This window comes from Phocoena phocoena, chromosome X, assembly GCF_963924675.1.
Source record: "Phocoena phocoena chromosome X, mPhoPho1.1, whole genome shotgun sequence".
Taxonomy (NCBI): domain Eukaryota; kingdom Metazoa; phylum Chordata; class Mammalia; order Artiodactyla; family Phocoenidae; genus Phocoena; species Phocoena phocoena.
In genome coordinates, this window is record NC_089240.1 from 19,720,943 (window position 1) to 19,746,472 (window position 25,530).

The 25,530-nt window shown below is 43.7% G+C and overlaps 1 protein-coding gene across 1 annotated transcript in view; it reads left to right on the forward strand.

The window, feature by feature from the left end:
• The window catches only part of PTCHD1 (patched domain containing 1), a 50,002-nt gene extending 25,071 nt beyond the window's left edge, over positions 1–24,931 (forward strand). The window contains exons 2-3 of the mRNA XM_065901128.1: positions 11,427–12,087; positions 23,277–24,931. Of these exons, the coding sequence (XP_065757200.1) occupies positions 11,427–12,087; positions 23,277–24,931 (2,316 nt within the window). The remainder of the gene's footprint in view (positions 1–11,426; positions 12,088–23,276) is intronic.
• The last annotated feature ends 599 nt before the right edge of the window (positions 24,932–25,530 follow it).

The following is a 25,530-nucleotide window of genomic DNA, read 5'->3' on the forward strand; positions in this document are numbered from 1 at the left end:
GGGTAAAACCATGTCAATATTCTTTATCTCCCCAGGGCTTATATTAATGCCCAGCATAGTGTAGACACCTAGTACATGTTGAGTAGATGGTTCACTGCTTTAACTGGTGATGAAATGCCTAAGACTTTTTCTGTGTGACCTCTAACTCCCAACGAAGCAAAAATGCTCTGGCCTCCCACCTGCCTGCGACCCATCACAGTCTTCACAACTGCGAGCCTTGAAAAATTTCATCAGCCAAGTCTGAGCGCCACTGTCGGCCTTAAAGCAAGATAGAATCACCCAGAGTGACACCTTTGGACGTGGAAAGCAACCTCGGCTCCTGGCTGGACGAAGCCACATGTCAGTAAGACAACCAAGGGGAAGCTATCTGTCAATTCCAGCAAGGCCAGTGTGCTCAGGGCAGGAAGATGGAATGTTCCAAGGGTACTACGGATGCACTCCACCTCCGCAGGAGTGAACAGAACTAGGCTATGTGAGAGCTGAATCTTGCAAAACATCAGAGCCTTGACATGGAAAGAAGCTGCAACGGTGGGAAGGTAGGTGTGGTTGGAAGTAGACAGAGACGCAAGGAGTTTCTCCAGATTCCTTTCCCAGAGGCCTGTCTGATGACAGGAGAGCATCACCTGCAATGGTCTAGGTTCCATCAGCAGTGATGGGTCTGCAAACCAAAGGACTGCCATCTCATGCCCATTGTGAGGCATAAATGGATGAAATCGCGTCAGTGCTTACCCCCTCTGAGACCCCCATACATAGGGAGAACATCCCACTCTATACCTGGTATTCCTGTGAAATTACCAGTGCCCTCCTGCACTCTCAAAAGTGTTCCAGTTTGCATGATAAATTATACGGTCACCTGCACGGACAGCATTAACACCAGGGCCAGAAGCTTCAAACAGACATGACACTGGATATAGGTACATGGGAGTTCTTATGTTACTCTCTAAACTTTTCTGCATTTAAAAAAAACCTTTTCCCTCCAACAAACAAAAACACTAGAAAAAATTCAAACGACTCTATAATTAAGCATAACACATAATTATTTTTAACACATAATTACCCAATCATTTTTTAACAAATAATTACCCAATCTCCTACCTCAATTGTTTCTCTGCTCTTACATTTTTTTACGTTGTATTCTAACCATATCCGTCTGTCTAATGAGGTCAGCCATTTGTCTGCAGTGTGTAAGTGACAGGACTAAATTCAATGTCATCTGTTTATTTAAGATGGAAATTATATGCAGGTAGAACAGTAGCCTTTGGGTACAAATGAAGTATCATTCAATGTCACCAGAGAAAATATAAATCAGCAAGAAGGAACAAACACTGAAGGTTCAATCAGCACGGCTTTGTCGGGCTTCCTCTATGTACCATACAGTACGGAGTGAAACAGAGTCCCTGCCCTCATGGAGCATTTATATTCTAACGTTAAACTGCCTTTGTGGCGGACTGATAGCCAAATCCTGTACACCCCCAACTTAAATCTCATGTTTTGCAATAAACCCCCAAATTGCCGGCCCTTTTCACAAACATGTTCTATAACGTATTTTTTTCTTTTTCCTTCTGCGTGTGTGTATGGGGGGTGGGGGGGAGAGTCACATAGAAAACACACAAGATGCAAAGGATGCTATCTGGACCGATGAAAGGCTTGTCCTCATACGTCTGTTTTCGGCACCTCCAGCTAGTGGCATGTGCTTGTCACTAGTAATGAGATTGTAGCTTCTCTCTGAGGTCTCTATCAGAGATAGCTGGCATTTGCTGGGTCTCACTGTTCAGTACAGGTCAGCGTCTCGCTGCTTCCTCTAGGCTGCTTTGTCACGTTTGACCCCTTGATTTTGCTACGTCATCACCACTTTTAACTCATAACTGCCCCTAACCATGTCATTCTGTGGCTTGACCATGCTTAAGCCTAACACCCCAAAACAAGTTTATCAATATCCAAATGGCCAAAGCACAGAGGTGAAGGGGTAAGGTCTTTACTGTGCCAAAAAAACCCCACTGGGAGACAATCTTATGAGCCCAAGATTTAAATCTCGGCTGATCCACTTACTAAATTTGTGACTGTGGGCAAGTTAAGTTCCTTGAGGCTCAGTTTCCTCACCTGTAAATGCAATGTAACACTGACCTCTCTGAACTGCTGTGAGGGTTGAATGAGATGATAGATGCAGCGTTCTCTGCACAAAGCCCAACCCTTCATAGGCAGTTAACACCTTTTAGTTTCCTTCTTTCGCCCACACCATAGTCCCCTTCCTAGTCGCATGTGCACGGTAATCTAACTGGGAAGCTAACCTGAAAAAGGTGGAATGGTTTCAGGCTGGGAGCTTATCCTGGAATTAGGGAGTGCAACTTGTAAACACATACAGTCCAGCTCGTCTCTTCAATTATGTGTATTGATGCGTGCTATTAACCCCATTTACCCTTTGGTCTCTAGTAAAGATGGGAGCAAAAATCTGTCACCTTTACATCTCATTGAAGATACTTTTCAAGAAACACTGAGGAAGTTCTATGGGTAAAAGAAAAAAATTAAGGGGGACAAGGCAAAACAGAGGATAGAAAGGGGTTTTTTTGTTTGTTCATTTTGGTTTTTCTGCTAACAAACCTTTACTGGGTAGCACTTGTGTGTCAGAGACTATATCGAGCAGTTTCCATTCAATTTCTCACTTATCCTCCAACAATCCTAAGGAGATAGGTACTATGATTGACCCCATTTTACCGATGAGGAAGCTGAGGCACAGAAAGAGCTATTAAGTAACAGCTTAGTGTTCAGGATCACATATCTACTAAGAGCCACAGCTGGCAACTGAGTCCAGGCAGTCTGTCTTCTCCACGCCACACGAGGCCACCGACATTGGCACCTCCCAGAAAGGTCAAGGCCCTAGCAAGCTGAATCACAGAAACTATCGTGGCCTTGACCATTTGCTCTGTAAGACTTCTTTTCAGATCTGGAAAAGGAGGGCAGCAGCTGAGACACTCCTGTGATTTGTAAGGTCAGCAGCTTTGTAAGGTCAGTAGTTTGGGAAACAGAAAAAATACCATTTCCAGGAAAAACATGCACTATCAGGTAACACACTCTTTTATGAATTAAATCAAGTACTTGCTCTTATAAAGCTCATGGTCCACCACTCAGGAGTGCCGCCGCCATGTCATTAGGCGGAACTTTTCCCTTGCTCCGTGCCCATTACAAACTTAGTGAATCCTTTGAAGGAAAAAAAATTGCCAAAGATCTCGTCTGATGAAGACGCTTGTTCATAATTTTGTAGATTTAATATTGTTATCAATTATTTGCAGTTCCAAATAGTTCAGGGATGTGGGTTATATAGCATTTTCTTCCCTTAAGCTGAAAACTGCTAAAAGTGTGCATTCCGGTTGCATGCAGGGACTCATGGCCACGGTATCTGCAAGTCTCAGTTTTGCTCGTGGAAAAGGGAATGAGTGGATATTCTAGCCCCAAACTGTTGTCTTTTTCCTAAAAGCCTGTCCTGGTACCACCAAACTGGTCCTTGGAAACCAAATAAAATTGTCTGTGACCCCCTCCCCCCCGGGGAGTTCTGGCAGGACTCTTGGAAAGGAGGAGGGGCTAAAAGGGGAAAGAACAGACCCTCGCTGAAGGTTGGGTGATCCACATAAAATTGCCAATACTGAACCACTCTTTTACCTATAGAAGTGGAAATTTCATATGGTTTAACCCAATATTAAATGCCAGACCACACACCTTTTTTATGTTATCACACTTGATCTTCATAATGACCCTATGAGGTCAGGTTTAGCCCCATTTTACAGATAATGAAACTGAATTAAATGCCTGAAGTAACTGTCTTAGTTTGGTTTCCCCCTAAAGTTGACGCAGAGTCAAGGAACTGATGCAAGCAGTATATGTGGAAGACCCCAGGAAGCACTGATAAGATAATGGCAACAAGAGACGGGGAAGGGAAGAAGTAAGTTATGGGGACATTGTCAAGCCGGTTACTCTGTGGGCAACTGGAGCCTAATCCCACTGGGCAACTCCAGGAGCCAATGAGGAACACATGTTGCAGAGTCAGCCCACCTTGGGGCCAAGGGAGCTGGGCGATTTATACACAAACTGTTTTGAGTCATTGATCCAGGCTGCTTGGGATTGACATGGTACGTTAGTGCTTCATTATTTCCACATCAGGCTGGAAACAGGGCTGGTGGGTACTGAAGTGGTAAGGAGATAGGGGCAGCTATCTATGCCCTGAAAGCTAGCACTGAGCAGCAGGATTTGAACTGGTGGCATTCTGACCTCATAACCCATGTCCCTCCCACTACAGCACAAGATGTTGCCAAATCGTGGGAAAGATCACGGACTCCAGGAGAATCAGGAATCAGTTGTAGGGTTGTGTCTGGACAGCTGCAAGATACTAACCACTCCATGCTTCCCTGCTGAATAAGAACTACATTTGTGTAGCCCTCTAGAGTTTACAGTATGCATGCACATCTATCACCTCATTGGCCCTCATCGTGCCCATGAGACAGACTAAAATCCATTCACTCACAAGATTATTATAGTCACGTGTTTACTCCATAACTATTGAGTATATGTTTCAGGAGCTACATAATGGAGATGTAGAAGTAGACCAAAGAGACAAACACTCCGGCATGGTAAAACATATTCTAGTGGGGACAGCAGAATACAGAAACAAATACGTATATATTACATATAATGTAATGCCATATCGTAATTGGTGCCATGAAAAACTTAAACCAAGCAAAGATGATGGTGATGACGAGGGATGCTATTTTTTAACTTGGGGGTGGAGTCAGGGAAGGTGATTACATTTGAGCAGGGAAGCGAAGGAAGTAAGGCTATCTGAAGGAAAGACATCCCAGGCAGACTCATGGCAAAGACAGGCAGTGTGACTAGGGCGCAGTGAGATATGAATCCGTAGAAAGTGCCAGGGGCAATGGATCATCTTGTTGGCTACAGTCAGGACTTGGGTTTTTGCTCTCAGCACGATGAGGAGCCACCGGAGACTTTAGGGCAGGGAAGTGGCATGGTATGTGTTTTCCAAAGTTCATTCTTTATTTATCTCTAACTCATGTGGCCAGCAAGACCCAGAACAAGGACTCAAACTGAAGTCTTCTGACTCCTGATCCAGTGCTTTTCCCACTTAGGTTCACAGTTGTTCTCCAGACCTAGACGTCCTCGGTATCCTTTTTTTAATTTTTTCTGTCCCCTTGCATAGTTATTTGTGGTCTCCTGACCAAATCTTAAAACGGTTGTTGGCAGTTCCCCAGGCATTCGGCTCCTTGGGACTTCTCTTTGCCTCTTAGCCAGTCAGCTTTAATATTTTTCCATTTCTGAGAGCATCCTCTTCTCTTAGTTACCTAGCAAAACTCATGACCCACAAACTTGCTCAAGCAGAGTTTAAGCTTGACCATGAAAGTCAAGTGAGGACAGCAGGATTCAAAAATAACCACTCTAATCAGAAAGTTTAACTTTACAGATTTCCAGGAGTCTTCATATCAAGGAATTTTTTTTGGTAATCAAGAGCAAGCCAAATTTTCTCCCAGACTACGGGAAAAAAGAGAGTATTGAACCTGTGGTTCATTGCGTTCTGTCTCATCCAGACCAACGTGGAATCAGGCAAAAGTTGCAATGAGATATTGCAATTGCCTTTTCCTTCGTCATTACTATATTTTGTTTGGAAAATGGCAGATTTGTTTGCTTCAAATCCAAAGCTGCAATGTCTTTTCAGTCAAGGCTGCAAAGACAAACAACCTGTTTGGGGAATTACAATGTGGGGCTTTTAGTGTCAGCTCCCGCAAAACAGTGTTTACCCCCTGGTAAAGCAAGGAGAGAAACAGAAACGTTCCACTCTCCCAGACCTGCACTGGCACTGCAGTACTGACAAAGGTAACCATCTGGGTTTTTTGTCACTGGAGCAGGTCAGCATGACACCAGGCACCTGTGTGTAAAGGAAGCGTGTGGATAGTCACTTGTTTAGCTATATCCACAGCTTAAACTTGGTGTCCTCCGAACACGTTATGTTTCAAAGGCAGAATGATATTTCTGTCCACTTATTAAGGCATGACTAACTTGCTTTTGGCTGCACTACAAATGAATCACAGTAACAATCCCCAACTTGCGACTGATGTTCTGATGTAATACACTTCTATTAAAAGAAGAGGAAAGAGAGTGGGTGAGAGTGAGATCATGCAGAGACAGAACATAACACCGAGGGAGCTAGCGTAATTGATGAACTGCAGAGACCAGATCCATCCACTTCAAGGTGCTTTCTTGTGTCCCGGGTGAGGATACCTTGCCAGTCCGTTCCTACCCACTTACAGTGGCAGCATATAGACCCTGATCGAGGCCTGGAATTTGGAGGGGACTCAGTGAAGGAAACGCTTCATTCGGGCAAGAAAACCAGATATTCCTTGAAAGCATTTTAAAGCAATTTTGATTTAGCATCACTTTGAAGGTGATATTTGGGGGCAAATGATATAGGTTAGAAAGGCAAACCAATAAGCTCCCCTTTTAAACTGTTCCCATGTATGCAGCTTATTTGGGAGTGGCAGAAGGAGGGGGCGGGAAGGTGAGATAAGGAAAGGAAGGCAGCTGATAAAGGTGGTGCCATCAGACTGATCCCCCCTGGGGACCCCCCACCTCCTCTGAGCCTCCCGGCACAGCTGAGCTTGCTGGGGGACAGCTTGAGGTGTTAATTGCCCTGCCTTAATGGCCCTCCTGCCTTCTCTCTCCCCTTTTTCAACGAGAAACAAATACAAAAAGAGCTGGAAGGTATGGAAAAGCTCTTCTGAACCCACAGGTATTTTTCCTATGTCAATTACCACTCAGGAGCAGACACTTCCTTCCTCCCAGTTCCCTTCTGTACTCTCCTCTACAAGGTGCCCCTGCTGTCTTCTGAGGAAGATCTGAGTGTGCCAAGGAGAGGCAGAGAGGAAATTAGACTCTGGCCTGTCGTGACCAGCAGCCCACACTGGCTTTGTCCCAGGCTCTGGCAGAAGGGGATTATAAGAGCCAGTGCCTCCCCAGCACGGGAAATCACTCAGAGAAGGGAATCTTTTTTTTTTTTTTTTTCCAGTAAACCTATTTTCCCTATCCTGTGGTTTTCTTTCTGGGTTTCATCTACTATCAGATCTGTCACTGACCTAAAAAGAACTTCAGTGTGTTGCAAAAGCATACTTCAAGCAGCTGTAATAAATCTCAAGTTGGTATTTATGAAGTTAACTTTCTCTCACTGAGGATCTGATTGTATACTTTGTGGGTGTCACTCATCTTCGAATCATGTCATGTTAGAACCAAATTGTCCGTGGAGATTAGCTAGACCAACCTCCTTTTTTTACTGAAAAATCTGAGACATGAAGAAGCAGAGTGACATTCCTAGGGTCTCCGACACTCCTACCTAGGCAGCAAAAGCCAGACTTGAAGTCAAAACTTCCTATTACTGGATTCCATTATGCCCCCCGGTCTTTTTTCTTGGTAAGGCGGTTTTAGAAGTTTCATCTGGCAACTAAAGAGGCTGGATGGAGAGTAAGAAAATTCAGTAAGTTCAAAACCCATCCCCTTCATTACCTGTTAACATTGCCACGTTCCGTTGCTGCCTAAAGATGAAGTTTGGCTGTTTGGATTATTTCTGGTCTCTCTTAATGGACCCCAGATCCCCAAATGTGGCCATCCCACAGTTCAGTCACATCAAGGCCGGTCATTTGAACCAGGTGGGCTGACAATTCTTCATTCTTCCCCAAACGTTCTAAAGCTGCCCTGGTCTAGACTCTTTAGGCCTCAATTGCTCCAGCTATAAAACGGGAATAATGATTTAACCATGTCCACAGAGTCTTGTATTGAGTAAATTTTGAAAACTATACCGAGAGTGCTTAGCAGACTAGTTACTATGACTGTCATCATTCTTAGCCTGAAGGGTGATGAGAGAAAAAAATCTAACAATTTAAACAGTATGTTCAGAGCCCTAGAACGAATCTCAATTTAACATTCACTTTGGCCTCTTTGGCGGCAAATACAGTAATAAGAAACATGTTGTGATCAAGACTGACATCGGATTAGGCTTTACTAGAGCGCTCGGCATTGTTAGAAGAGCCCCTTTGTTTTGGACGTCAGATCTCTTATGTGATTTTCCATGGGTAAGCGTGAACACCCTAAATTCAGGGAAATTATCCTGTTTTGACAACACAGTGGATTTGATGAGTACTTATTGAATGTGTGTTGAGTGAATAATCCAAAACCTATACATAGTTATAGAAACGTGGATCATGTGCTGATTCACATGACAGATTCAGACTATATTAAGGGTCAGGACTATGACTTTATGTCATTTCCCTCTCCTTTTCTTTTCTGAGGGTCTCTAATGATACGCTTACAGGGATTGAGATTGTCCATTTCGTGGACTGAGGTGTCTTGGTCGCCGTCTCACTGATCATGCCATGATGTCTTCCTCTCTTCCTCTCCCCCTTCTGCCCCTAAGAGCAAAGATTAATTTAAAGGCAAAGATGAAGTCACTGTAAACTAACTTGTCATCGTTTTCACGTTGCTTTTCTTTTTCAGTGCAGAAATTTAAAGTGAGTATAAACCAAAAAAAAAAAAAGCAGAGCTTCGATCTCTGGCTTCCATTTTCCCCTGTGAATATAATCTAAGGTCACCTACTAATGCCTCTGCTGTCCTGAGTGGGGCTCCTTTAGGAAAGTAAATCAAGGCATTCTAAAACCCTGTACAGGTAGATGTCCAAGTAGCACGTGTAGTGTGTCTGCCCGTGGCCCTGTGGACAGCCAGGAGTAGAATGTGTGTGTACTTGACGTGTAGGCATAAGAACCACCAAGATCAGAACTGAGTAATCCCAAAAGTCCCAGGAGGGAGTCTCCATTCTCCTTTCCCATACCTCTCATTATCCTCTCACCTCTTATCCCACAGTAGAATCCCAGTAGACTCCCCCTGCCAGGTGGGTGGCCTCAGCCAACACCCCTTCTCTGGCTGCTTTTTCACCCAGCATCTCCCTGCCACTGAGAAGCAAGAGTGACACATGTTCTACCCACCTTCCCTTCGGAAATTCAAAGCAGGTGAATCTCACAGCAGTTCTGGTACTGAGAGTTAAGAAACCTTCCCTCTCAAACTTCAGTAAGGTTCCCATTTTCCAAGCCTCCCTCCTATGAGCTGGTGGTAAAGGGGTTAACAGCATGTCTGCTTTCTCTGGTCTGTGGTCCCAGGGGGTCCCAGCAGTAGATCGGCAGGGTTGGCAGATCACTAAATAGTTTACAACTCCCCACCCAGCGTGGCATGGTCGCCTTAGAGAATGGATGGAAAATATACCCTTGCTATAATTGGGTTCAGCCCTGTGACTTAGCACCATCTTATTTGGCAATCTTTTTCTCTTGACATATTTTGTAATCACTCTAAGGGAGATTTATTAGACTGTTCATGGGAACAAACAATGCACTAAATATTACACATATGCATGCTTTCAATACCACTCCTTTTCTAGCCTATTCTGAAGCTTGCCCCCAAAGTCTTTCTTTTAACTCCCTCTTGTCTTTAAATTCCTCTTGGTTCTTCTCTCCTCCAAAGTAACTTCTCATATTTTGGAATTTTTTTTGTAGTTAGGGGTTCTTTTAATCAAAATTCACTGGGCCAAGCTTAGAGAAGAATGGACGAAAACACACTCTCAGTGTTTAGAACCATTCAAGACATTTTGCTCTTCATCAATCCCAAAGCATCAAAACAAAAAATTAGCATATGGTTAGAGTTCTGTGAAAACAGTCTCCTAGGTATCCCTGGGACATCAACTCGTGTGTGTGTGTGTGTGTGTGTGTGTGTGTCTTTGTGTGTATGAAGGAAAGGACTCAAAATATTTCAGCCAAATGTGATACAATGAAGTGTCTCCTGAACCTCAGGGTTGGGGCCCGTGAGGAGATGTGAGGAAGGAGGACTTTGACAGCTGGTGCCCCTCAGACATTTTCAAAAAACATAGTATCCCACTCATCCTGGCACATGCATGCACAGGAAAATGTCTCAGCAAATAATCCAGCTACAGCAGATTTAAGAGCACATCTATCAGGGTCATGGAGACGCTCAGAAGGTTGAGTTATAATGGCGCAGCAACAGTACGGCAACTCTGGATACGAGGCTTTTATTCCCTTTAAGTGTGAAATGTTCTTCATTCATCAGGTATGTAATAACGGCTAGCTCTGCTCTTGGGAGAGCCCTCTCAGTGCCAGGCATGGACCTAGATGTGCTCATTTGTTTAACACTCAGCTACATGTCCACTAATGGCCTCATTTCACAGAGAGAAGGCCTTATTTTCTCACCTTAGACTGTAGATTACACACGCTCCTACATATCTGAACTTGAGCCCTTGTAATTTTTTAGAGGTGGGGCGGTGAAAGCACAAAACCAGGATTTAGTTGCTAGCAAGAACCTTCATCTAGCTTCTGGTATTGCCAACCTAGAGGCGTACGGTGAGGGGCTAGGAGCACAGGTTCTGGAACCAGACTGCCCGGTAGAGCCCAGCTCTGTGTGGCCTCGGGCAAGTGACTTGGCTTCTCCGTGTCTCAGCTTCCTCGTCTGTAAAATGAGGCTAGTATTTGTACCTACTTTAGAGTTTCTTGTAAGGATTAAATGACTTAATCCATATAAAGGGCCTAGAACTGTGACTTGCACGTAGTAGGGGCTGTTAAATGAGTGTCTGTATTCCCATGTGCACTTAGATCACAGGCATACAGAACTCGGGCACAGCAAATGTGATTTAGGGCAAGGTGTGCGGAATAAATCCTACTGTGTTCCCTTAGCATGACTGCCATGTATCCCAGCCAAGCTCTGCAGTTACAGCTCCCTTCCCACAGAAGCAGAGAATACAAGGGCCCTCAAGGTGAACCGCTTGTCTTTTATGTCACAGAGTGACTACATTGAATGGGGAAATCATTTAGCTGCCCTACAAATCGGCAGCAAGGGATGGGCCTACAGGGGACCTGTGCACTTGGAATTGCACCTTAGTTCACTTTTTACATTTTCGAGGGGAGACCTTATACTGGGGTGGACCAGTATAAGATTTTCAGATATTTATAGACCAACTGAATCACACATAAAGAACACACAACATGTAGAAATAATGGTGGTGCTCCTCAAACTTTAGCTATATCAGAATCCCCCGGAGGGCTCGTGAAAACCCAGATTCCTAGGCCACACCCCAGAGACTGTGACTTACCAGGTCTGAGAATTTTCATTTCTGACAAGTTCAAATCTGTGTTTTACATCCTTACTACCCACTTCTGATGTAAGGTTATAACATTTAATTTGAACTCTTTAGCTTAGAGGTGGCATGAGTGACTCCCTTTCCCCTCCCCCACAAAAAATAGAGACGTTTGAATCCACAGAGCTAATGTCACTTAGTACTGTCTTATTTTTGGTAATCAACACTGACTCTCATTTTTTCCCCATAGTTGCATGCTGCTGTGACCAGGATCCAGGTTCCAAGGCCTGGATTTAATTACACATTTGCTCACATATGTATCCTGAATAACGATAAGACTTGCATCGTGGACGACATAGTGCATGTCCTGGAGGAGCTAAAGAATGCTCGGGCCACCAACCGGACCAATTTTGCTATCACGTACCCGATCACTCACTTAAAGGACGGGAGGGCAGTTTACAACGGGCACCAGCTCGGAGGCGTCACCGTGCACAGCAAGGACCGAGTGAAATCCGCAGAGGCCGTCCAGCTCACCTACTACCTGCAGTCAATCAACAGTCTCAACGACATGGTGGCAGAGAGGTGGGAGTCCAGCTTCTGCGACACCGTCCGACTGTTCCAGAAATCTAACGGCAAAGTCAAAATGTACCCTTACACGTCCTCCTCACTGAGGGAAGATTTCCAGAAGACCAGCCGCGTATCAGAACGCTACCTGGTCACCAGCTTGATCCTGGTGGCCACCATGGCCATCCTCTGCTGCTCCATGCAGGACTGCGTCCGCAGCAAACCCTGGCTGGGCCTGCTCGGGCTGGTGACCATAAGCCTGGCCACTCTCACTGCGGCCGGGATCATCAATCTTACTGGTGGCAAATACAATTCCACCTTCCTGGGAGTCCCTTTCGTCATGCTAGGTAATTACTACCCTTTGTTTTTCTGTTTCCTCCTTCTGGTGGTGGTGACTGGGTTCCTAAAAGGCAAGGAGAAGCCGTCTAACAAGTCTGTTTCATTTATGGCTTCCTCCTCTTGCCCAGAAGCCCTGGGGCCAGTACTATAAGGTGGTGTTGGGTCACAAGAGGCAGCTTTATCTGGTAAATGTGCCGGAAGTCCAAGGTCCTGGGTTCCAGGCCTGGTTCTCCATTAAGTAGCTGCATGGTTCTGAGCAGATATTAATCTCTGTGCTCCAGTGCCTTAGGCTGGGCTTCCCCAGAAGCAGACCCTGAGACAAGATTTAGATACAGGTACTTTGAGACCCCAGCATGGGAGTGAGGACATGAAACAGGGAAGGAAGAAGATTCGGGGTACGCTAATCAGCATAAGCTGTGGGCACCTGTGGCTTAGTCCCACTGGGGACCTTTGAGAGGCCTCAGAGGTCTCCTTGAGGGGTGAGGAGGCTGAAAGCTGTGCAGTGCACCCAGAAACCCTATGTATGATTCATTGAGGGTTCTCCCCCGAGTCATTAACTCCCCAGCACTTCCCAGGGAAGACCGAGCACATTCCCGCAGCTGGAGAAATCCCTCAGGTTACCAGTATTTGGAGTAAGAAGACTTCCGTGAGCTCAAGAATGGGGAACGGGAGGGCACAGAGGTTGGGCACGAACAGTGTCCACTGGCCTCGGTTTCCCTACCCGATGGACTGAGTGGATGCGAACATCACACAGAACGATATGGTAAACGTACGAGAACTTTGAAGCCAACAAGTGAGTCACAAATAAGAAGGTAACTTTTTCCTGTCTTTGCTATGAACTCAGGAGAACGTTTTAAAATGATAGTGTGAGAATCCCACTATGTTCTCTCTTGGAGGCCGCAGGAACTTCCTGATAGAGATAATTGTCAACGTAAAGCCGTAGTGGTCATAACATAATGTCAGTTGCTCTGTCCATCTGATTTTGAAGGCGCCATGCCCAGCAAACCTGATGGCAGAGTTCTTGTGGGCCAAGGATTCAGTTAGCTTCCCCCTCTTCTTTGGCAACTTCTCATCAATCCCTTTAGCAAAATTAAAATGTCATTTGGAATCAGATACTGACATGACAAATGAAGTGACATTTCTCATTGGCTGAGGAAAAACTATGGTGGAGTTCATTAGTATGCAGCTGCACGATGGTTAAATGATAACGTGCGGGGCTGGCGGAGCCACAGAATTACGTGCGGCCTTCCATGCTCTGCGGCCTGTGGGAACTGAAACCCAGGCAATAAACACATACTAGCAGCCTTTGTGGAGAAGTGGGGCACTGTGCGGAGACTGAGCGTGCTGCGAATTTCCCAGATCGCTTTACTCATCACTGCCGAACTCAGCACGGGAGGAGGCTGCCATACTTCCTCCTGAACTCAGTCTGTTAAGATGGCAGCATCACTTGCCTCTTTAAGATAACCCCAAGACAATGTGGGTCAACTGTGGAATACAGGGCGGTTCCTTGAGGCGTAAGGACCGGTTAGGAGGAGCTTCCACGGAGGCCTGAGTCAAGATGTCAATTAAAATGTGCTGCTCATGGTTAGTCAGATGCTTGGGGGGTTGTTTTGTTTGTTTGTTTGTTAGCTTTTCATTTTAAAAATAGTGTATTTTTTGCTGTGATTGTTTTTGTGGGAGGAAGATAAGCGGGGATAAGGGTTTATGGGAAACTGAAGGGAGACAGGTTCTTAGGGGGAGGAAAAAAGGATGTCAGGGATAGAAAAAGGACTATCATTCCCGGTTTTATGATACTCTTAAGTAGTTACCAGTGAGCTCAAAGAAGGATACAATATTTAAAACTTCCTGAAAATGAACTGCATTCATAAAACAAAATTTCAATATTTAGAGGTCCTTAAAATTAATTTTTAAGTAAAACTAAGCAGTAATATTCAAAACTTCTTCAAATTCATTTCACTAAAAATCAATTTCACTATAAGTAAAATGAAATTAAGTATTCAAAACTTCTTGAATTTTATTAAGTAAAGTAAATTACAGTATTTAAAATTTCTTAAAGCTGATTTTTGTACTTTTTTAAGCTTTAAATATTGTAAGTAGAAGTCAACACAAAAAGGAATACAGCAGGTAGTGCTGGTGTGGGGAGGGATGTAAGAGATGGAAAGATGCTGTTAGCAAGGGAGACCCAGTATCGGTGAACTTCACATGAATTCAATTCAGAAAAATCTGGCATTCGTCGTGAAAGAGATCAAGCGCCACAGTGCCCCGTACACCCTTGCTCGTAATTTGTGAGGAATGTTACATGCGTTGATTTGATGGCAGTTTTCCCTGCTGACAGCCAGTAGGCAACCTTTCTGTACATTTTCAGCTCAAAGAGATCTCAAATTACTTAGTCGCAACATGAAAGGAAGCTACGCACTTTAGTAGCTAAGGCCCATTTGCAATAAATACTTTGCATCACGTAATGGATGCTTAACATGCTCGTAAAGCCAACAGCGTCCGGATTTAGGATAGTTGCCCTTCTGTATTTCTCAGATAAACTCTTCGTTCTCAGATTTGATTGTAAAATGGAATGTAAGCCAGAGCATGCTCATAAATGCTGCTGCATTCAGGACCAATGTTTAATTCTGGTTTTTTGATGACCAGTCCTAAAACGCCAATAAATATTTCAAATGACCAAGAAGAAATGCAGTGCAAAGCGTTTTGCACTGTGAGGCAACAAACTTGTCCAGTTTCTAAACTAAGCAGATTTAAGCAAAACTTCTTGATTTTCTGTGATATTAATATACGATCAAATAAAACTTTTAAAACTATATGGCCTCCTTTAGAAGGAAAAGTATCTTAGAAAAAGTCTCTTTTTCCTTTCCAGACATTTCCTTGGCCGACAATAGGTCTATAATGTGATAAACAATTATAGGTTTAAAATTCAACAAACTAAACAGTCTCCGTGTGATGCCAGTCACATAAGGCCAGACCCAGCCAAATGCCAAAATGGCAGTAGATTTAGAATGGAAAATTTTAAGACCATGTGTGTCAAGCAGTATTAACCTGACAAAATTCCAGAATAGGAAAGAATTTGGATAAACTCTGAGAGTTCACCATAATGGGATGTGACTGTGTGTGTCTAGCCAAGACGGTACGTGACATCTCTGGCAATAAGAATATATCCTACACAGATGAATCATTTTGGCAATGATGTAAGCATAGATACATCAGGATTTAGAATGTTTTTAATCAGTGTCATGCATATCAGACAACCCCACTTCTGCCAAAACCCCTGTCCATATGAGTCAGATCAGTTTATTTAGAGCTGAAATTCTTAAAGGTCTGCAGTATCAGAAATGCTCATTGACATCTTTTAGTTGTTATAATTTGGAGAGGAGTTTATTTCATCCATACCCCTTATGCGTAACGTAATATCCTTTCTTTCCAAACTATGTTAACACCAGGTACCGAGGTACCTGAACTGCCATTTGTAAACATCTCACACTCATCACGTTGATCCGTTATGGCATTTCCTTTAAAGGATGAGGATTTACAACGTTGCCCTGCAGTTGGGTATGATTTAAGAAATTGGCGCAGGTTTTGCACATGCAAGCTCTCCTTACAGGCTTAATATTTCCACAGCTTTGCTGATCAGACACAAATCAGGAAAGGAATGGAATGCTGGAGAATATAGAAGGCAACAGAAGGAAGGTTTTCTTCCTTCTTCATCTGGCAGGTTTGGTGCTTCATGTACATTCTGTACAGCTTAAAAGGGGAGAAGTGAAGTTGCGGTGAAAGATACTTTGGATATTACTTTCTATGTGGTAATCTAATTTATAAGGGTTGCTTTGCATTTATTAAGATACAAGAGACTCGGAGCCCAGATGAGACGAAAACTTTTCTTCAAGAAAAATATTCTTCAAGCCCTTTCACATGTTTGGGATTCTGAGACAGTCTAATGTCAGATCCAGGGTTCCCTCTTCCTTCTACATTATCCAGCCAGGCCACTCAAATTCAAGGATAGGAAAGGAAGAAAGGATGTGATTAAGTGTTAGGAGGAGACTAATAGCAAGGATGTTTGGCTTCGTTCAGGTTTCTAAGATTATCTATATTTAGCAGAAACCAGAAGATCAGGCTCAGTTCTATGAGAACTGGTTCTTATTTGCTGCCACCTAGAATCTGACGCAGTATACGGAGCTCAGGCTTATAAAGAGGTAAAAGTTCTGTGCAAGAAATTTCGTTCTAACAGAGAAATCGGAACTCTTAATTATCTTGGCTCTAAACTTAAGCAAACCTGCAAAGTTTTGCTTTCCTGGTGAGTATTCTGGTATATTTCTAAAGTCCTGAGAAATGTGGGAGGGAAAAATCAGCCAGATAATAATCAAATACAAAATTGTCAATATTCAACCATTTTTCACCTACAGAATTGGTACCAATATCTGACCATTTCTGAACGACAAAAGTGGTCATTTCTCATGGCTCAACCTACTACGTTATCGTAGAAGTCCATTATTTGCAACAACGGGACAATCTACATGATGGAGTAGAAGTATGCTAGAATGCTGTGGAAATACTCTGCTTAGATATAAATCACTAAAAGGTTCAGTAGTTTCTAGAAAAATAATTGATTTATAGGGGTTTTGTTGCTCCCACTGTTGTTTACATCTGATTTGAAATAAGAGAGTAATTTTTCAAAGTTTTTTCCTGAGTAGCTTTTTTCTAATGACCTGTGCTCACTGTGGGACTAATTTACAAGGCTACTGTGTAATCAAGTTTTGTGGCTAGTTATCGGCTTTTTATTCTTATGCTCCACCACTCCTTACAGTAAGGGGTGGGTGGGGAAAAATAGGTTTGAGGGCATGGATCAAACGCGTTTTATTATTCTATCCTTAACCATAAAGGAAGACAAGAACGGGACTAGGGGCACAGTCCGGGAGGGCAGAGCCCGGTTAGGCAGAGGAATGCAAGGGTGCTTCGTCTCTGACCCAGGTCTCTTGGGTATCCTCTGGGTGGTCTAGCCAACTAGTCTAGGGAATAGGAGAGTGGCCAATTCCATGAAGGTCTGGCAGCTGGAAGCAACAGCTGGAAGGACATTGAGCTGGTTAAAAAAAAAAAAAAAAAAAGACCATGAGGAGAGACACCTAGTTTGTTGTTGCATTTGGATTAGCATCTCAGAAAGTCACTGCTGGGGCCCGGCAGTGTTGACCACATGGGTCTACAGTAGCTCACAACGCAAGCAGATTCATAGTCATTGTCAAGGATACCCTGCATCTCACCTAGGCTACTTCACCAGCCAAGAACCAAAGTGTAGATGGAACTTAAGGGAGGGATTCTAGCCCCTTCTCTGCACTGACTGGTGTAGCAGCACTAACATTTCTCTTCCTCACCAGTAAAATAAATTTCATATCAACTTACTAGTCATCTTGTGTGTATGTGTATGCATGTGTGTGTGTATGTGGGTACATGTATGTGTGTCTCTGTGTAATCTGGGTGCATAATGCATATTATATATCACATTACCTATATTATATATCATATGTAATATGATATATTATGCAGTAAGTTCATGTTTATATACATTTTTATGTGTTTATAACCTTACATATATTATTTAAATGTCTGAATAGAAATACTATATACTTCTCTCTATATTACATAGTATATGTTCACACATTTTACATGTAAATATATAAAATGTGTTTGAATAAGATATGCCACATATACATATATTTATATATTACATATGTCTTCTATATGAAGAGATATTACACAATGACCATATCATATATTATGGGCCACAGTTGTACACACTGATTTTATATAGTGCATGCGCGCGTGTACACATACACACAGAGTATGTAAATACTTTATCTTTAAACAAGGAAGAGCTATTAGCCAATTCATTTCTTGGACTCTTATTTGCACCTCTCGAATGAAGGAAAATCATTTCTCACGTTAAAACCCAATGCTGTGATTAGAATTACCAAAATGTGACAAGCCTCTGGTAGAAAGAGTAAGATGTGTATATTCGCCCCGATGTGAGCATCTGTCTCAACTTAAACAGAGTACACCTTTACTCTCACTCTTAACTGTCAGACAAAACAGGCCGTGATAAACCAAACAATTCAGCGTAGAAAGTAAATGTTCGTAACAGGCAAAGTGTAAATGTAACCCAATTAATGAACTTCTCCCTTAAAACAGATGTTACTCAGGCCAGACATATATACACTTTAAATTTCTTCTCAGAAAAACAAAAATCATGAATTTATGTGGATGTCATGGAAGGAAAAGCTTTCTATAAACATGAGCTACTTAGTGAAACTTGTCTAAGAATAAAATATGTTTTAAGCAGATTTTTCTCATGCATTCATCATACTCCATGGATTTTCTAGAAGAATGTAGTGATTTTATTTCCATATATGAAATCTGGCACTGGCCAGGCATGCTATAAACGGCTTCAGTGTCTCCTGATATTAAATGTTTTCCCATTGAAACTGGAAGCCATCTCATTTTACCTCCTCCACCTTCTTAGTTATTCCTTACTTTTAGGAACTCAGGATGAGGAAATCCTGCTAGGATTAAAGGATTAAGATGTGAGGAGCACCCAGAGGCATGAGCCTCCGCGCTGTGGTTCTGTGTGCTGGGGAAGGCAGGAGAAGATCTGGGCCTGAAGAAAAATCTGCCTTACAAAGTCCAAATGTACAAAGTAGATCGATTTGCCTGTGATATTCATTGGCCCAAAAAAAATAAATAAATAAACAAATCACCCAGACTGCCTCTGATGGCAAAACCATTAAATACGTTTAAAATATAAGTGACTTCATGAACAACTTTCCGGAAGTGTATCTACTGGGTAAAGTTAGGTTAACTCTCAACTATTCACTTGTCGATTCCTGCGTCGGTGGATTGTAAACAATCCCAAAGGCTTTGGTCAGGTCCCAGAAAAGAGTCTGGGTGAGAGTGAGATTTAATCTGTGAGTATTCCTGAGACTCACCCTAAGTGACTGGAGGATTTTCCACCATTAGTGTTATTTATCATCTGTGCTGCCTTGTCTCTTCATTGCCTCCAAAGCCTGCAAGCTAACTGCACATAAAGATAGAAAATTCTTTGGAAGAGAAGAAAAATGATTAGCCTAAATCCTTCGGTATTTGACTTTACTAGATGAAAATCCCAAAGACTACTGCTAATAAAATTTAAATTGCACTCCTGGTATAAACTGTATCTGAACACTGGTGAAGAGCTCTACTGTCCTTATCCCAGGGCCTGGCTAAAAGCCTGCACTGTCACAGAGCATCCACTCATGAATAATCAGAACTTGGACCTGTGTGTGTGTCTTGACACACTGATAGGCACGTGTTCATAGGCACGTAACTATACAGACATGCGATGAACCAAAACAAACATCTTGAATGTGCTTTTCAAAGACTAAGTGAATACTTTAAAAGCTTCTTTATCTTCAGAATTTGATAGAATCGGTATGTATTGTTTAGCAGTTCCCTCTGGCAATTCATCAGCCTTAACCACTGTGGCTGTAAGAGAGGGAGCGCGCTAGGATGCTGGTCAGTTCCTGGCAGGCTCACTACCACGCAGCAGTCTTTGACTTCCAGGTCTCAGGCTGCCCCAGGTCCTGGACCTGCCCCTTGGATGATGAGCCCAGGCTCCCATTACGTGCAGGGCTCCTGGTCACCAAGGGCTAAATCTATTTGTTGACACCAAAGAAAGGAGGCAGCTGCTGAGAGAGGAAAGTGAAGAGGAACAGAATGTACCAAAATCTTTCTGCCCCGCCTTTCCTTGGTTTTCATTGGCCCAGTTTCTGAAATGGATGTAAAAACAAAGACCTGGGCTGGCTGGAGGAAAAACTGGGAAGGAGTTAGTCTCTGTGAGATCCTCCTTGCCTATGATCTCCTCAGCACTCCCTCCCCATCTCGGTTCTCTGTCCCATTCCCCAGACCAAAGGGAAGCTGCTTCAGTAGACACACTATTCCAGAGGGGACTGCATTTAAAAGAATACCCTTGAAGGCCAAACCACAGGGAATTCAGTTGTGATGATGGGCAGAGCAGACACTCTTGGGGGGCAGAGCATTCCTCATGTCCTACGGCTCTTGGAACATGTCTCCCCTTGAGTCCAGGCCAGAAAACAGGGGCTCCACAGTTCCGCTTTCCATTAGGGTAATAGACCAACCTCTTCAACATAAATACCCAGCTGTGAATCAGCTCTGGTGCCAGCTAGGCCGTCCAGGCTATTCATCCCTGGGAGGCGCCCGCAGCTATGCCGGCACTCATCTCTCCCTTGATTGACTGAGCTTCAGTAAGGAGGCCCAGTTACGGTGTTAGCAGTTGTCCCTGAAATCCAAAGAGCTCTTTGAAGACAGTGCACAACTGCCATTTGGAGTCTAGGGTGTAGGCATCTGCTAGAGGGGTGTGGCTTGAGAATCAAGAATCTAGCCTATCAGGAATGAAGGTGGGGGCCTTTGCAGGCCAGGCCAACAATGACTAGCAACAAACGCTGAGTGATCAGGTAAAACAGATTCTTTCTCAGGGCTTCCTCTTCTGGCCTCTGTATCTGAATGCACACCCCTGTAGCGAGAGGAATGAAGGAGAAGCATAAGCCCCTGTGAATAAAATCAGAATCCTCTGGGACTGCCCCCAGAACCAAGAACATGTGATGTGCAAAAAGAGTCAGGACTCAATAAAAATGATCAAACTACAGAAGGATAAGGCATTTAAAATGCAGCAACAGATCTCAAGAGACAGGCGAACAGCTTACTTCCACCTCTCCTTGAGTTTGATTATTTTCATTCTGGACCCTCAAATGCCTTATTCTTTTCACCTAATAGCTCTGTTAACTCAAAGTCCTTTCCTCGATTAGCTTCTAAGATCATCCAACAGCAAGGTAAGAAAAGGATTCTTACTGTATTTTCCAACAAGAGTCAGGGTCAGATAATATCATTAGAAAACATCACACCAAGTGTAAAAAAGGACTGCAAAACAGATTTAATTCAAATCCTACTATATGAGTAATTCTAATCCTGCTCTATGCATCTTTATCTTCTTACCATATTTAATGACTCAGTACCAAAGCCCTGTTTTAAAACTTTTTTTTTCTTTCTAGCAAGAAAACACATAGAATTCCATTTGCCATTTTCAGTGAAACTCTAAAGTGTGTTTTGCCCACCAGAACTTATTCTACATGGCCCCAGATGAAATGGTCAGTATTGTTTCCCCAGGATGCAGATGCCTCGGAAGTACTTTTTTTACCCTCATTTCAAGGGATCAGTTATTTTTTTATTTTATTTTATTTTTGCGGTACGCGGGACTCTCACTGTCGTGGCCTCTCCCGTTGCGGAGCACAGGCTCCGGACGCACAGGCTCAGCGGCCATGGCTCACGGGCCCAGCCGCTCCGCGGCATGCGGGATCTTCCCGGACCGGGGCACGAACCCGTGTCCCCTGCATCGGCAGGCGGACTCTCAACCACTGCGCCACCAGGAAAGCCCGGGATCAGTTATTTTAATCAAAGATCAGCTGGTCCTTCCTGAGAACACAGTGGCAACAAACTTAATAAATAGTCTGCCCTGGTAAGACTAGACATTAACTATCTAAAACATAGTTAACAACAGTACGCCAGTCAACGAGTGCACTTTTTACTTCACGTCTGGGGAGTTTAGGTGCCTCCAATTGAATAGGGGCCACGGTGCTAGTTATCAAATTGACAGTCCTGACCTGACCTCTAAAAGTGGCTGTAAAGCAGCGCCTAGTAAATTAAGATAAATGCCAAATCTCTCTGAGGAAACAGGCCTATATCGTGACTATGAAATGGGCATTCGGGTTTGAGGCCAAGACTTCACAATACATATATAAATACCAGCCTGGGCACGAGGGGAGACAAGCCCTCAATGACTGAACACAAGGTAACGGTGGCTCACTTTACTCAGTATTACGATTGGCTGGAGATTTTAAATTCATTTTTAAAAACCAGACTATTGTACCACAGGGTAAAGATTTTATTATCCTCGGTAATGGGATCGACTATGCCAAGGTGTAGAAGCAGAAAATGAGATCTGCCGATCTCAGTGCCGAGACAGGGGGTGATAGAAAGCCACAACAGGTCACTTTGTGGGTCTTTTCAATGTTGCAGCGGCCTGGAAACCTGGGGAGGCCCGTCCAGGAAATGTCTGGCTCCAGCTAGGAAAGATGGGAGAAGTTCAACTAGATCTGGTTTTAGGCAGTAGAATAAAGTCAAAACGGGCGCTTACTGTACCTGTGCTGTTCCAAGGTTACTGGAATACTAACCTCAAGGAGCCAAAGGCACTAAGTAGTTCAGGAGAGAGGTTACTGATCTGGCCCGGTCCCTCAGAGGCCATTGCCAAAGAGTGCAGAGAAGCCAGCAGAGTCACCGCCTGCCTGAGACGCCATCCATAAACAACCAAAACGGGTCAAACACCCCCGAAGACAAGAGACACGCCACAAACCTTCAACCTGAATTTTCATTTTTATCCACTGAGTTCATATGAATCTTGTTCCTTCTTCCATCCTTCCTGTTCACTGAAACTTGTCCCTACTTATTTTGCTTCCCTCTGTTTCGCAGATTTATTGCTTCCTGCATTGATATTTGGGGAAGAAGAAAAAAGAGGCTGTGATTTAGGTTCCTGTGAAGGCTCAGATTAAATACAGTGCTTCTTTCTCCCTAAGGCCTTCTACTTGGCCAAGCTTAAATGAGGTGATGAGCCGTTAACTCAGAACCCTCTGCCCACCGCCTTAGTCTGTGCTGACCTCCAGCCAGACTCGTGGGGATGACAAGCAAAATGATGAGTGGCCAGGCATCCTCTCTGGAGTGTTCCACCAACCAAGGCAAACAAATACTCTGCAAACTGCACCAACAACCCTAAACTATCAATGTGCATAATCCCCAAAAGACATAGGCACACGTCTACTCAGATTTTTATAGGCAAAAGTCCACCCAGCTTTCTTGAGCCAGAAGGAAGCCATGAAGATCTCAGCTCCTCTGTCTTCCCTCTATCCCTTAACATTTATGATTCACTAAAACACGAGTTTCTCTCTCCACAGGAGAAATCAGTGACATTGACTGTCACCTGTCACCCCTAGGACGGGTTATATTTCCTTTGACCCAGTAGTTCCCCAGGACCAAGGTGTTTCCCCTCTTTAGAGAGATTAGCCTTTAAAATTTTTGATCTGGTCTTTTTCTGCCCCCTCAGGTCATGGATTATATGGGACTTTTGAAATGTTATCCTCCTGGAGGAAAACTAGAGAAGACCAACACGTTAAAGAGAGAACTGCAGCAGTCTATGCAGACTCCATGCTCTCCTTTTCTCTCACCACTGCCATGTACCTGGTCACCTTTGGCATAGGGGCCAGCCCTTTCACGAACATTGAGGCAGCCAGGATTTTCTGCTGCAATTCCTGTATCGCAATCTTCTTCAACTACCTCTATGTACTCTCGTTTTATGGTTCCAGCCTGGTATTCACTGGCTACATAGAAAACAATTACCAGCATAGTATCTTCTGTAGGAAAGTCCCAAAGCCCGAGGCATTGCAGGAGAAGCCCGCATGGTACAGGTTTCTCCTGACGGCCAGGTTCAGCGAGGACACAACTGACGGCGAGGAAGCGAACACTTACGAGAGTCACCTATTGGTATGTTTCCTCAAACGCTATTACTGTGACTGGATAACCAACACCTATGTCAAGCCTTTTGTAGTTCTCTTTTACCTTATTTATATTTCCTTTGCCTTAATGGGCTATCTGCAGGTCAGTGAAGGGTCAGACCTTAGTAACATCGTAGCAACGGCGACACAAACCATTGAGTACACTACTGCCCAGCAAAAGTACTTTAGCAACTACAGTCCGGTGATTGGGTTTTACATATACGAGTCTATAGAATACTGGAACACTAGTGTCCAAGAAGACGTGCTAGAATACACCAAGGGGTTTGTGCGAATATCCTGGTTTGAGAGCTATTTAAATTACCTTCGGAAACTCAACGTGACCACTGGCTTGCCTAAGAAAAATTTCACAGACATGTTGAGAAATTCCTTCCTGAAAGCCCCCCAATTTTCACATTTTCAAGAGGATATCATCTTCTCTAAAAAGTACAACGATGAGGTTGATGTAGTGGCCTCCAGAATGTTTTTGGTGGCCAAGACCATGGAAACGAACAGAGAAGAACTCTATGATCTCCTGGAGACCCTGAGGAGACTTTCTGTCACCTCCAAGGTGAAGTTCATCGTCTTCAATCCGTCCTTCGTGTACATGGATCGATACGCCTCCTCTCTGGGAGCCCCCCTGCACAACTCCTGCATCAGTGCTTTGTTCCTGCTCTTCTTCTCGGCATTCCTGGTGGCAGATTCTCTGATTAATGTCTGGCTCACTCTAACGGTTGTGTCCGTGGAGTTTGGAGTTATAGGTTTCATGACATTATGGAAAGTAGAACTGGACTGCATCTCTGTGCTATGCTTAATTTACGGAATTAACTACACAATTGACAACTGTGCTCCACTATTATCCACCTTTGTTCTGGGCAAGGATTTCACAAGAACGAAGTGGGTAAAAAATGCCCTGGAAGTGCATGGGGTAGCTATTTTACAGAGTTACCTCTGCTATCTTGTTGGTCTGATTCCTCTTGCAGCTGTGCCTTCAAATCTGACCTGTACACTGTTCAGGTGCTTGTTTTTAATAGCATTTGTCACCTTCTTTCACTGCTTTGCCATTTTACCTGTGATACTGACTTTCCTGCCACCCTCTAAGAAAAAAAGGAAAGAGAAGAAAAATCCTGAAAATCGGGAGGAAATTGAGTGTGTAGAAATGGTGGATATCGATAGTACCAGAGTGGTTGACCAAATTACAACAGTGTGATAGCATCTGCTTGTTATATTTTCACCCTAGGTCTTATCAAGAGCAAAGGGATGATGTTAATGGAAACAAATTGAAAGTTTTTCTTTGGTTTTTAAGAATAAGAAATAGGCATTGCCAAAAAAATGTAAAGGACAAGGTGGGGAAATGGGCATTGCAAATTTTCAATCTTTAAAACAAAAGGCTGTCATCAGAGAAAATTTACACACACACACACACACACACACACACACACACACACACACCCTGGGAGACTCACAGTCTCTTAAACTAAGATCAAATAAGCAAAAGCTTATTAGCAAGCAGAATCCTCTTTTATTCACACTGCAGATGTTGCTGGTATTGTGACAAAAACCTCCTGATTGAAAGGTCAGCTGCCAAGGCAGAAATAGCTTTGAGCATTGCTCAAACAATAAAGCTTCCAGAACTTCTGCAGAGCGGTAGCTCCAAGCAGGGTCTGTGGTTTAAGGTCTAAGGTCTTTGCCATCTCATCTATCCCCCCAACACCCCAAGGAGATGTTTGTGAAAGTTCTGGCCACCAAAAGCAAGCCAGAACCTCAGAGACAGACACATGGCGGAATGGCCATCACCCATGGACTGAG